At 39.8% G+C, this 14375-nt stretch overlaps 1 protein-coding gene across 2 annotated transcripts in view; it reads right to left on the bottom strand.

Annotated features, from left to right (window-relative positions):
• CREB5 (cAMP responsive element binding protein 5) overlaps nt 1–14375 on the bottom strand; it is a 434664-nt gene that overhangs the window by 344537 nt on the left and 75752 nt on the right. For both annotated transcript variants that reach the window (XM_052638724.1, XM_052638723.1), the window contains exons 2-3: nt 6175–6246; nt 203–296 (exon numbers count right to left, since the gene is read on the bottom strand). In XM_052638724.1, the coding sequence (XP_052494684.1) occupies nt 203–296; nt 6175–6228 (148 nt within the window). In that variant the 5' untranslated portion in view covers nt 6229–6246. The remainder of the gene's footprint in view (nt 1–202; nt 297–6174; nt 6247–14375) is intronic.

Below are 14375 nucleotides of genomic sequence, written 5' to 3' on the forward strand. Positions count from 1 at the left end.
TAGAGCTCCAATTATTTTAGTAAACACTACATTAGCTGATTACATTTCTTCTTACCATTATTTTAAGTCTCAGCTATATCTTAGAAATGTATATTTTCAAGGCTCAGAATTTGCCAGTGGAAAATCATTCTATTACACAGCACAAGTAGCTCACGTGTGGCTGATCTGCTCACCCAAGCCTCTTTGCCTGATGGCTCCTTACCTGATAACATATTGTCTGTTTTTATTGAGGGAAACTTCAAAGTCATTTCGTGCTTGTGCCTATGAATCATCAGATGATCCTCTGTTGGGAAGCGCTGTCAGGCAAAATATAAAAGGGAGAGAGGAGAGGAGCCATTCAGTTTTATAATAAATATTTGCCATCACAGAGAAAAAGATTTATTCAGCATTGCAAATGTGACAGGCAAAACAAAAAGTTAGTTCTGAAAAAGTGTGAAAGCATGGTTGGTAGTAAAATGACAAATTATTTTATGCAAGCACATATGCATTCATGTCAGACTTTGGGAAAGAATTCCATGTCATGCTTAATTATTTGCTGTATATCTACAAATGTACCCCATGACATTTGCATACTATGTTTCTGTATATGAAGCCACTGAACACTGATTATCTCAGTAATCATAATTATATATATGATATATAGTAACAAGACAAATTGCTTTTAATGTTCTATACTCCCTACAGTGCAGTAAACCAACACTTTAGTTTTAATTTTCAGAGAATGACACTATTATTGTCAAAATGCTGTGCCCAAATGTATTGAATTGTCTGGCTTCAGGTCATATGATGGGATTAGATTTCTTGGCCCTCTTGTGGTTGGGTGGGGCCATATGAGTGGTTCTGCCCATTGAGTCATGAATGGAAGTGACATGTCACCCAGATGTGAGCACCACCTCCCTGGGGCAAGATCCTTTCCCTTTTAGCATGGCCATTCACAGTGCCCCCTCAATCATCCTAAATCTCTGGAGGATTACGAAGAGCATCTCCAAATTCTAAAGAATTATGAAAAATGTCCTGTCAGTCTATAACTGAACTGTATGCTTGGGCAACTGAAATCAGTCTTTACTGTGTCAAGCCACTGAAGCTTTGAGTTGATTTGTTACTGCAGCAGAGCCTAGCTTATCCTGACTCACAATGGTACATTTTAATAACTAAAATTAACTGAGTATTTGCCTCATCAAAGTCAAATGAAAATACAACAAAAGACAATTAGGTCTGCTAAATATTTCCTAGGCTTTGACAATTTAGAAAATCTTTCAGAGCATCCCAGCTCCACAGGATAGTGGCTATAAATTTCAATTACCATTGTATACTAGAATAGAAATCTTTTCTGCAAATAATATAATTTGTATTCAAGGGAATGAGAGGATTCACTAGGCTAAATTCATTGGAATATTTCAAAAGTAGTTCTTCAAATAAATATCACTCATTTCTTTGTCATTTGTATAACATAAATTGGAGAGTACAGAAGTTGCAAAGCATGGTGATAATGCCACATTTCTGAATACATGGAAGTCTCCATGAAGTGTGGGTTTTTCCTGCAGGATCATCTATTTTCTTGGTCCTCTAACACCACAGTAGAATGACTGCATCAAATATGTTACAATACCATGTGTGACTTAGACACATAGATTAAAGTTCTTAAAGTCTTTCTGTCAAAAGCCTTGTCATAATTTTTCAATAATATATAACCAAAAAACAACATGGTAGCAGGCTTCATTTGTAGCCATTTGGGCAGCCATTTTTGGCTCCATAAAATAATAGCCTAAAATAGAATATAAACAGAAAAAAATGGAATATAAACTTATTATATACTAATAATAATTTCCATAATATATCACAGTAACTATAATTATCTTCCAAAAGGACAATATAGGATATCTTGAATTTTCTTTTTACATTTGGTAGGAAAGAAAAAAAGAAAGTTAAAGTGTTAGTTGCTCAGTTGTGTCTGACTCTTTACAACCCCATGGATTGTAGCCCACCAGGCCCCTCATTCCATAGAATTCTCCAGACACAATACTGAAGTAGGTAGCTATTCCCTTCTCCAGGGGATTTTCCCAACCCAGGGATGGAACCCAGGTCTCCTGAATTGTAGGCAGATTCTTTATCATTTGAGCCTTTCCATAATATCTCATATTAACTATAATAATGTTCCAAAAGAATATAGGACATCTTGAATTTTTTTTTTAAGTTTGGTAGGAAAAGAGCAGCAAATTGTAAATAGCCAAAATGAACAGTTTGCAACAGACACAGAGCTGAGAGAGGCCAATGGAACTTAAAACATGGTTAATGCAGAGAGCAAAGGAACACTGAAATTAACATTGGACTTTGTGAGATTAGAAAGAGCATAAGAAACTTGTCTCTCCTCTCTTGTGGGACACAGCTAATTTATAAGGAGCCATAACACATACATAAAAATCTCCCAGATATTACAAGCTGTTCCTAATAGAGCAAAGGTTCTTTCCAATTAGGGAAAAGGGTGGGGGAATCCATCCATCACCTCCAACACAGTGCAAGCACTCATAATCCATACTTACTTCCATTTCCAATTCCCAGCCATCCCTTCTTCTCCACGCAGTTTCTCAGGCTATGGAGTGCAGCTAAAGTAAATGTCATGATGAACTGATTCCCTAACACCCCAACAGGAGACCCTTGGAATCACTGACCAACAACTATATATTCTTAACTCTAATTTCTCTTCAACTGAAAGATGCTCATATTTTTATAACAGCTTGTCAAGAAAAAACACTTCCACATTAAAGAGAGACATCAAGTTACAGGTTTATCTTCACATTCAAATTTAGAGGGTGTTGAAAGAAGAGGCTTGGAATTTTACCTTAAAACCAAGAAACTGTGCAAATTCTCATTTCTCATGTTTGTCCAACTATTTCATCAGTTCACTCAGCCTTCTCAAGGAAATGACCTGCTTTCACTGAAGCTGAAGATCATTTGAAATGCACCCCTCCAACCTTTATTATCACCTCCATCTTAGAATCTACATTAACTTCATAGGTTCTATTTCCGTTCTCTCCTGTCTCAGAGGAATGAGCACCCCCATCTCCTTCACAGGATCCTCTACACCCCTGTCTCCTGAGGATGGACAGTCAAGCTGTGATCCTTCAAGTCAGCACGCTCACTCCTCCTTGCCCTTGACAAAATCCAGCCCGGAGAGCCCTCACTTAAAAAGAACCTTTTTCAAGCTGCTTCCTTCTCTGGCTACCATTATATCACTCTGCTTTCCGTCACTCCCTAGCACTCTTGAAAGACTCCTCTATGCTGGCCACCTCCACTTCCTCACCACCCACTCGCTCAGTAATCCCTTCCAATCTGGCCCCTAACCGGACTCCTCTCTCATAGGTCGCCGGCAGGCACCCAACTGCCAAACCCAACAGCCCCTGCTCAGGCCTCTCGCTATCCCAGCTCTAGCAGCATCTGACACCAGTGACTACACGTCTGTAACATTTGTTTATTTATACCCTGCCTGATTCCAAGAAGGAGACAAGATGGCTTGTAGCAATACCTAAAATAGAAAGGGAGAGCATCACGTAGAAGGAGGTGATCCCCCCAAAAGAAACAGATCCTAAAAGAAACAAGGCGAAAGCCGAAATGCAAAGCATTGGGGTGTCACTCTTAACAGGGGCAATTTAGCTCCCGAGGGGACATTTAGTAATGTCTGGAAACATTTCTGGTTGTTACAACTGAGGAGTGCTCATGGGATCTACCAAGTAGAGTTCAACATTGCTGCTAAGGATCCTATAGTGCACAGGGCTGGCCTCCCCAGTGGCTCACTGGGTAAAGAATCTGCCTACAATGCAGGAAACACGGCAGGAGCCATGGGTTCAATCCCTGGATCAGAATGGTCCCCTGAAGAAGGAAACGGCAATCCACTCCAGTATTCTTACTTGGAAAATCCCATGGACAGAGGAGCCTGGCGGGCTACAGTCCAGGGGGTCGCAAAGAGTCAGATACAACTTAGTGTCTAAAACAACAACAATCCTTTAAAAGCGCATGTGCTTAGTCACCACCATCACAAAGGCAGAGTTGTGACCGAGATTGAGTTCGTTATCACTCACAGACATTATCTGAGCCTTTCCATGCCAAGGACAAATGGAAACTTTCTTTCACTAACAAGTTGTTCACAAAGGCAGCAACTTAGCGATGAAAGAACGACACAACAGTGCATAGGGAAGCCCCCCTACCACCACCACAACAGAGAATTATTCAGCCCCAAATGTCGGTAGGGTTGAAAATGGGAAATTTCCACCACACTGTCCAGCAGCCACTGTGCACTTTTCTCTCTGACTTATCCAAATGCTGGATGCAACTAAACCTTCCTCAAAGACTCTCTCTACCATCACTCACAACCCTGGAACATCCTGAAACCCTAACTCTCCATGAACCTTCTTTGGCCTTTGGTAAATCTCTCGAGGATCCGTTTTGCTTAAATGCCCCTTCCACAAAGGAAACCCCATTATCCTCCCCCAAGTAAAGTAAATCCCCCTATGATATTTTTCAGGGTGACCTGTGCTCTCCTTTCATGGAAAATTGCAGTTCATTAATTAATTGATGATGTGATCATGTGGTTCCACAGATGATGGTTAGCCTAGAAGCTCTGTGGGGGCAGGATGCATGGGTTTTATTTACACAGCCGACCCCTCGAAAGTGTGGTGAGTGTCTCAAATTGAACAAAACTTAATGTTACGTTTTCACAGCCAAAGCAAAGCAAACTACTCAAATTATTGGATTTTTTCTGGCAATCAAAACTCCTCCTTAAGAAAACTAGGTGAAAATCAGTTTTAACTTAGATAAGGCAACTTTCTGCATTCACAATGGAGAGTCATGGTCTAGCAGAATTTTATCCAGTACAACAACCTATCTATATCTTCCCAGTGTTTCCTATTTCAAAGGGACCTCCAAAACCAGCCCCAAATAGTTGAATTTCAAAATAATTTTCTCCGCCGCTTTCCTTATTTGTAGAGTGAAAACCAGCATTCATAGAAAGCCCTTGCAGAATCTACTAGAATCCAAGCAAGGGATGATGGTTTCTTAGCCAGGGTCTAATGTCACCAGCAGCATCACAGGGCAATAACATTTCATGTTCCCATGGCATCTTCCCCCCAGGAAGCTTCCAGAACCCTCCTCACACTCTCTGGGGAGATAAAATGAAAGGGTCCTTAATGGACATCGCCTCTTATTGACTCACAGACATGGTTCCACGCTGTGCCACCAACCCCACAATAAAAACAGACAAAAATATGGAGCCTGATTCCATTTGAAACTACTGGGCACTTTAGAGAAAGAGAGCATAACTACCCACATGCCTGTGCTCTGAGTTCTAAGCTTGCTGTTTATCCCATAAAACGAAGATCTTGGCATGAGAGCACCATGTGTAGTCATTTTCCAATGACTAGAACTTGGAGATATCCAAAGGGTCAAGGGTAGAAAAAGTCTCCATCAAGCTCCAAAGGGAAAATGCCAAACTCTGATTTTAGACCATGGATGTTTCCAATTTCTTTCAAAGACAGGGGTTCTCGTATACGAATAGCCGCAGTCGTCATAGCAACAGTGGATCTTAATTGAGCACAATGTGCTGGTCCTTTATTAACACTCTGCATATAGAACTTCATCTAAGCCTCACATCTAATCCACTTGATAGGAACCACTGGAGGCCAAAAGAGGGTTAATCCAGCACAGTAGGCCAACTTCATCTCTTAAAGATAAGTGGAAAAACTGTGGGTTCTAGTGTAGTCTAGGAGTTTTATTTTACTCAAGTGGGAAAACGAAACGAAATCGAATTCAGTCTCTGCCGGTGAGCTATTTCACCAGTAATCCAATGGCCCAGAATTTAAGTGGCTATTGTCAAAGCAGGCACCCTCTTTCCCCTAGTCTGAAATATCAATCCTGAACATCTGGTGGGCAGGATTCGGCTGGCTTACTTCCCGGGGAAAGTTATGGGGGGAAATGGCCAACACCAGTGTATCGCAGAGGCTGGGCGGGGAGTAGTTCAAACTATTCAAAGTGGAAAATGATGATGATGGTGGTGTCGGTGGTGAGAATATCCTGGTATAAGAAGGAAAGCCCGCAGCAGGCATGACGGCCAAGTGAGAGGTGCCTCCCTGTGGGAAGGTACTGAGTCCCCTGCCGGCAGAGCAGAGGACCCCCCACACTCACCTGGGAGCAGCCTGGGGCACTGCAGACAAACGGCCTCTCCTGCTCCAAATTCATCTTGGACTCCTCATAAATCTGAAGGGTCAGGGAGAAAGGGAGGAAGGAAAACAGAAAGTCATGAATATCTCCTGCTTCTGCCTGAGAAACACGAGAAAAGCCGCAGTTCGGAGCCCTCTCCTCTGCTAATTCCCCCATTAGATGAGGAAAACATGAGCACGAGCAATAGGTCCTGCCTGCCTGAGGTGTATTAGGCTCCCTGAAGCCTGAGTTCCTGTTATATTTCTCGAGTGCATATTTGCTGCACTTTGAGGGGAAAACTGCTAACAAAATGCAACTCCAAAAATGTCTGTTACCGCAGAAATTCTGTCTGTAATAACACCCACCAGGTGTTATTTCCAGGTAAGACTCTTCACCTGTGCAGGAAGATTCCTAGGCAAAGACTGCATCAGTCCTTTGGGGTTGGCTGCTTAAGAGAGCAAGAGGAGGGTATTTACTGAGCAATCATCAGTGTGAGGACCAACCCTGAACATCAAATTATTCTCCCATGATCACTCCACTGAGCTTTCATATGAACAAGGTAGCCCTACTGCCAGCTTAGCAAATGACCCTGGTGGTGAGCCACGGCCTTAAATTCCCTTTCATTTCAGGCATTTGATGATACCTCAACAAAAACTATCCAAGTTGTGCAAGGGTGAAACCAGAAAATACAAAAAGCATTACCTTAAATATTCCATTAATTTGGTTTTACAGGCTGATTTGAAATTAAAATTAGATTAAAGGGGCTGCCTCCCTGATCTAGATAAGTTATCTGGAATAAGGTAGCTTTGCAGGGAAAAAACTTACGTTATGATCACAGACATATGTTAAATTATAGTGGGGTCTTTTCTTAAGTAGGGCTTAGGCTCTAAGGTAAGTTCATTAGGCAAAAATTTAGTATAATCAAAATTATCTTTGCAAATCCCCCCCAAACCAATAAAAGTACAGTATACAAGACTGTGTAGTTACTAATCTACATAGCAATATAATTTTTAAAAAATATATCATAAGAAGTACTAAGCAGTTGAAGTTCCTCAATTTAAATAGTTTTCTAAATCATAATTTTCTTTTTGCCAATATGGAACTGAGTTTAAATAAGCTCCACGTGCTGCTGGTGGGACATGGCTTTATTATAGAACTAAAACCTACTGTTTTGTCTCTGAACAAAGGAAGTGATGTGCTTCCTTAAAATGCTACTTGTAAGTGATTCCAAGAGTCTCAAGTCACCTTCACTCTTGACAGAGGAAACTCGGCTTCACTCATGGAATAGTTACCCTTCATCCAAGAAAACTCTATTTATCATCTTGCAAAAACAACCAATTTTAATTTGTACATCATTAAACCCTTCCCCAGACACTAATATATTCACATATATTCTTTGGAAAATAGAGGCTTGCTTTCAATTATCTGAAACACAATGGGAAAAAGACTTGCCTTAGATAATACTCCCGGTTAGACATTAAAAAGAAAACAAATTTTACAATGTAAACTGTCTTCACATCACTATTCATCCTCATACAACTTTCAGCAAGTAATACCCTTTCCACTCTCCATTTGAAATGACTAGTCACCTACGAAGGCAGTAATGTAGCATAATTTTACAACTTCTTTATTTTATGCATATTATTTAAGCTTTTTTACCCTATTATATTTACATGAAGAAAAACTACAAATATCTTTAGAAGCTTTCCACTTGTTCTTGTCTGAGGAAAGTCATAAGCAACTAAAATGATTTCTCACGTCTCATTGTTCAAAAATTTTGCCATCACTTATCCTAGAGCATCCCTCTTCACCCCTGTAAGTGCTGACAACTTACTTCTAAGCCTCCAAATAAAGACTGACTTTAACGCTGAGAAAATGATTTTGATCCAAGATAGTACTAACAGCAAGGTAATTGGGTTACCATTAATATTAAATAAGCCTTGATTTTCTAGTGAACTTCTTAAAACACTTTCTTGGAATTTTTCTATCTCTGTGTCCATGATCTGCCTGACCATTACCAGGTCACTCAACTGTTTCATACCTCAATTTCCCCTCCTTTACAATGGGGATGTGAATATCAGTCTTCAGCTCCTCCATCCTTGTATCACATAGACCAGTTAGGGAGCCTTTTACAAGTTATGGAGAAAGGTCTGTGTATTTAAGTGTGTGTGTTTGGAAGTGGTGGGAGGAGACTTTGTAGACAAGTATTATGGAACCTCACTCTAACATTAACTATTCCTTATGTATAAAAGAGAAGTTGCTGTAAGGTAAGTCTGTCTTGGACATCATTTAAGAACTTTAGCTGCTAAGGTAACCAAAGAACGCCAGTATTAGTCATTTTATTAACCAATATTAAGATTACATGACAGTAAGATGAAAAAGTTCAGAAAAAGTGCCATATAAATACATGTATGGCTTACATCTGAAAGAAGCAGTGATGATCATTAATGTCCAGCCAGTAGAAGTGGTCAAGATTGGAAGTGCTACTGCTTGAGGTTAAAGGGATTAATTAATAAGCTAAAGAGAAGAAAGAGACTGACCAGGCCTTGTCACATCAGTATGACAAAGAAGTATTTTTCAGCTATATTCACAACTCTATCCCAAACCTTAGTCCACCTAAATGCTGACTTTTCCCATAAATTCAGGCCCTTAACAGTAATAGCTTAGCAATTCTGTTTTATGTCAACATGACCTAACCTATTTTAATTATTGGGTATAGTTTGCATATGAACTGCAGCAAATATCATGGTCATATGATGCTAGTGGTAGGAGACTAGAACAACGTTCGGTTTTCTTAAAAAAGTTCAGCGCTATAGATTTACGCTGCCTTATCAAGCCTTCATCATCTGAACACCACATTTAGAGGAATAGGGCTGATTAGCAGACTGCTGAGTCTGCCTTCAAATAGAGTTTAGTTTATCATGTTCAACTGAGTTACCAGTCTTTGTATTATTTTATTATTTTAACATAAACGAATCTGTGTCAATATAGTACATGCTATAGATCTATGAAAAAAAGGTTTTGGCAATGTACTACTAGAATAATAGTCCTAAGGTAGAATGGCAATTGTTAAAGGAGTTTTCAGTGATTAATAGGGTCTGAGTGGGTGTATATAGATATATGTGTGTGTGTGTGTGTGTGTGTGTGTGTGTGTGAAACTCAACTTCTTTTTTCTGATGCTCTGCATTCCCACTTTTACCCTCTGTAAACAGCACACCCTTGCTCATTCCATTCTGTGTGGGTGTTGGTGAAAGTTTTACTAAATAGTAGCACTCTACCACAAGGCTTCATTACTTTTATCAACCAGCATGATCTGGTCTGATGTATTAGTCAAGAGCCGTGATCTATTTTTATGGTCTATCATTATGGCTCTTTTTAAGCACATATTGTAATAATTATTCTCTCAAACAGACTTCTGCTAAAGCCCTGTGTATATTCTTTTATCATACATCAAGTAGGGGGCAAATTACTCAGACATGATTTTAGCCAGGTTGTTCCGCATTTGGTCCTCAGAAGTCAGGCCTCATCTTCTCATTTCCCATTCAGTTGTTTTACTAGCTGGGATGTTTTAATGAACCTGGTTTTGCTTGGCAACCGCCATACTCCAGGCTTCACTTGCATAGAGCTGCCATAGTAGGCGTTCAATAAATATTTGTGGAATGGGTAATGAATCCTGAATCATCACAATAAACCGTCTCAAACAGCTTGCTCTTTTCTTCCTCCTAAGGCAGTGGTCCTCAAGCTTTTTGGCCCATAGCCAAGTTTTCAGCAAGGCAAGAGGTTGTGCAGGCCTATAATTCCACCTGTTCCCAGTTATGACCAGAGAAAAAAATCTCACCAGATTCAGTGGAAAAAAAAAGTCAAAGTTGCTTTTGGTGAAAATAACAGGCTAGTTCTCATTAAATTGCACATGTAAATTATTAATTCATTATGAATTCAGTCTACTAATACTGTCATAGACACTGAAACCACTGGAGTCCAGTCTATTAACCATGTGTGGATTGTGTATGGCACCCAGAGAGAGTCTTTTGAATAATACTGAGTGAGCCCATATCTTTGGTTAAATATAGACGTAATTGTGGAGGGAGCTGTCTAATCATTTAAGAGTTTCTTTACGAATAGTACTACTTTTTTGTTCCTCTTTTCCAAAGTTCAGCTTCAGTGAACAAACGCCTCAAGAGTCTAATTTCCCTTCAAATTTTTGGAAAACAATACAAAACCTTAATAACAAACCCTAATGTTGTATAAAGCAGTGAGTAGAGGTTTTTCACAGTCCACAAGGAGATGACAGGTTTGATTTATAATTCAAACCCTAAACTGCCACTGGATTCCGCTGGCCTCTCAATGAGCAAGAAACTCTTTCATTGTTCAGTGTTTGACCCCACAAATTCCTCCTGGTCTAAAATGGGAAATCTTCCACAATGGCTGATGCAATCCATTCAAATGCTTTGCCAGGCATTTAGGGATATACTTTGAATTACCACTTCATGGAGGGGAAACACTGCAAAACACAAATGCTATAAAAAAAGAAAAACACGTGTATACTCTATATAAAATACTGTCAATATGTCTTTTAAAACTTACAAGTCACAACTGAGCCCAAAGGGGAAAAACCCACATCATCTGTTTTGCTGGAATCAACCAAGACTGATGCCTCTCCATCTAAATCATGGTAGGCCATTACTGATGCTTGCTGCTGCTGCTGCTAAGTCGCTTCAATCGTATCCGACTCTGTGTGACCCCAGAGACGGCAGCCCACCAGGCTCCCCTGTCCCTGGGATTCTCCAGGCAAGAACACTGGAGTGGGTTGCCATTTCCTTCTCCAATGCATGAAAGTGAAAAGTGAAAGTGAAGTCGCTCAGTTGTGTCCGACTCTTTGCGACCCCATGGACTGCAGCCCACCAGGCTCCTCCATCCATGGGATTTTCCAGGCAAGAGTACTGGAGTGGGGTGCCATTGCCTTCTCTGATTACTGATTCTTAGTTCACAGCAAACTCCAATCTCAGTGGAATGGTCCAAATTTCCCCAATAACAGCAAATAGATTCATACAGTGATATGGGATTTGGAATAGTAAAACACTAAAAATGTTGTTTTAATCTGAAAATCCGGCATGCGCTTTTATCAACACCAAAAGCTCTGGGAACTCCAAAGCCACAAACTGTAAACATAAATAAGTACAGATAATACTGACACAGCCTCATCAGCTTTGGTACTTTTAATCTGGACATGAATGCATTTAGAGATCTGAAAGGGGGCTTGCATTTTAATAGTGATGTTAACAACCTCCCTCAGCCTTTATTGCCCTATGATGAGCCTGGAATGAGTCGTCTTGGCAAGACTCCTGAAACAGATCTTCTCTACCCCACCGAGGACTGCAGAAAGGGTTCTCGAGGAGGAAACAGGTCCTTCCTAAAATGCCAAGGTCAGGGGACAAACATCTTAAGTTCATCACACTGTATGAGAGTCCATATCAGTCTTACTTTGTTTCTGCAAACAAAGGGGATTTATTAAAACTTAATTAGTTAATGGCATAGCCAATTTATACTTTGTGTTTCTGAAAAAAAAGCAAATATGTCTCTCAATGTCTTGGTTAGAAAGGCAAAGATCCACACCTGATAATAACCCAACACAAATTCACTAAATGCACACACTCAAGCATTTTATTCTAAGATGCCTGATTCTACTCTAAAAGCCAGGGTGCAGGATGATTCTTTCAACATGCGGCTAGCTATTGGAAATGAATTACATATTTAATTTGAGGTTGACATTATTTTGAAAGATATGGTACCTTTCACTGTTTTATCTGCTCATCTGAAAAACAGGACCATTTTAGGAAAACATTGCAAAAGAGGACCATTTATAGAGATATTAATTGAAAAAATAAAATTTTGAAATTATTTTAATATTAATATTATTTGACTATCATATCTTCAAATAGAAAAATAAATACACTTGAATCTCAGTCCAAGAAAATCAATTACTTTGTGAGTGTGCCTTTGTATCCCTCTGCACGTGTGTGTGTCTCTTTGTTTTACTGTCTGTATCTTCTCTCTTGAAAATTCTGTCTCTATGTCTGTTTCTCTGTATCTTTGTCTTGTTATATATGTCTTTGTGTGTCTGTCTGTCCGACGCACATACACACACACATTTTATCAGATGTGCTCTTACTAGCTTTACTGGTAAAAAGATCTGGTATGCTTGTTTCCTGTTTCAGTGTTATTCTTGAAGTGGGCTGCAGCTAGAATCTGAATTTCATTGGGCTATTATTATTTGCAGCTGTGTGACCTTTTTAACCCTGCTTTTAAAGTGACATTTCAACCCTCAAGCTTGAAACGCCTTGAATGCTGCAAAGTTTTCAAACCAGAGATTTACGCAGGGAAGAAGACCAAGGGTGGGACTCTACCTTCTAAGCAAAAATTTCAACAGAACTTGGTGACAATGGGGTGTGTTGTTGGGCTCTTTACATCCCCAGGAGTCCTCAGCTTTATACATACCACTTGCAGCCATCCCATTCCAACCAGAATATCATTGACCTTAAAAGATTTCCACCATCCACTGGTATCTCAAAAGTTCAGAGTCCCACAGCCTGAATCACAGACCTCTTTAAGGTTGTTTCACAGGCTGCATCACTCTGAAGGGACTGTCCAAAGGTCCTTTCAAACCAAGCCCACGGTTCCCAGGAGGAGGATTTATTTACAGCTTTTGTCTCTAGAAACTCACGGGGCCTTCCAACCTGGTCTTCACAGGAGAGAGAGCTGGGGACTCACGTCCTCTCGTGTACTTTAGCAGAGGTTTGTGGTTTTATTTATGTGGCATGTATACTGTGTATGAAAAAACATTCCAGTGGGATTGGGTTTTCATATGTTAGAGTGCTCTTTTTTTCTTAAGTTTTCCATATGTTTCTTTGGATACGAGCTCTTTTCAAAGTTACCGGCTAACTTCCACTTATGTTTCACACAGTCCTGTCTCATAGCTTTCCTACCTATGGGTTCAGAAGTTCAGAACATACTTGCTAAGCAACAGTGTGGGGCCTTCGATGTGTTAGTCTCCGCAGGGTGTGTGTCTGTGCCCAAGGCCATATATCTAAGCCCCTGTTCCTCTTCCTGCTTTCACCTAGCACAGTACATTTCTGGCAGGACACACCCCATCTCCATGAAAAGTTTATTTGACATGCAGGTGGTTAACTAAACACTAGCTTAGAGATTCTCAGGTTTTGAAGGAAATACTGAATGTAACCAAATCACCTGCTTTGTTTCCAATGAGAGTGAACACAACATCCAAAGGCAGGCTGAAAACCGAAGTCTTCCCTTTTCCCTACTCCCAATATGAACAAACTGATGAGAAAAGAAGAAAAAAAAATTGGAACAAGAGGTGATTGAGGGTTCAGCTGACCTTGTCATCTGTACCTTCCCAAAGAGTCTTCCCCTGCAATTTAAAATAATTGCCCTAAAAGATAAAATAATTGCCCTATGAAACTCTGAGGACAAACTATGATAGTAAAGAAATTAATGCAAAACTGGGTATATCCTTCATTCTGGTCCAAAGCAACTTGCCTTTAGAAATTCAAGTAAAAGCAGTAGAAAGAAAAAGTTCTTTCTTTTCCTTTCTTGCTCTACTATAGTAAAATTTGACTTTAAAATTGTAACCCATTCCCAAATGGGATTACTCTGTCTCTGGGTAATCTTTCAGACATTTTGAGTGCATGTGGTTTTTAAACTGTTTTCATTTAAAATGATTATTTTAAAATATTCTGAAAAATCACAGCTCTCTAGTCTTGGCTTGCTTTTCACAGATTCAAATGATTTTTATTGGTTAGAACTGTTTTCTTTATATCTTTATTCTATGTAAGTATCCTTACATTTCCAGCAACAATATATGCTTGGTCCATCTAATGCATGGGCTGAAGTATTCTTTATCAAAACATCTGAGAAGTTTCCTTCTTGTGCATGAATCAGGGCTACAGAATGCGACACTGTGTATGAAATACAGCACTGATCACGCCAGAACCTATCTGCTTTCTGCAAGGCCTATTTCATCTGAGTATCACATCTTATGATTACCATTGCTGACTTACTAGGAAAAGACATTTGAGAGTTATGGTATCAAACTGAATGCTTTTTTCCCTTGACTTAGAATAAAGCAAGGCATTCCCAAGTCCTACCTAAAACAGCCAGCAGTTATGTTC

This window comes from Budorcas taxicolor, chromosome 4, assembly GCF_023091745.1.
Source record: "Budorcas taxicolor isolate Tak-1 chromosome 4, Takin1.1, whole genome shotgun sequence".
Classification (NCBI taxonomy): domain Eukaryota; kingdom Metazoa; phylum Chordata; class Mammalia; order Artiodactyla; family Bovidae; genus Budorcas; species Budorcas taxicolor.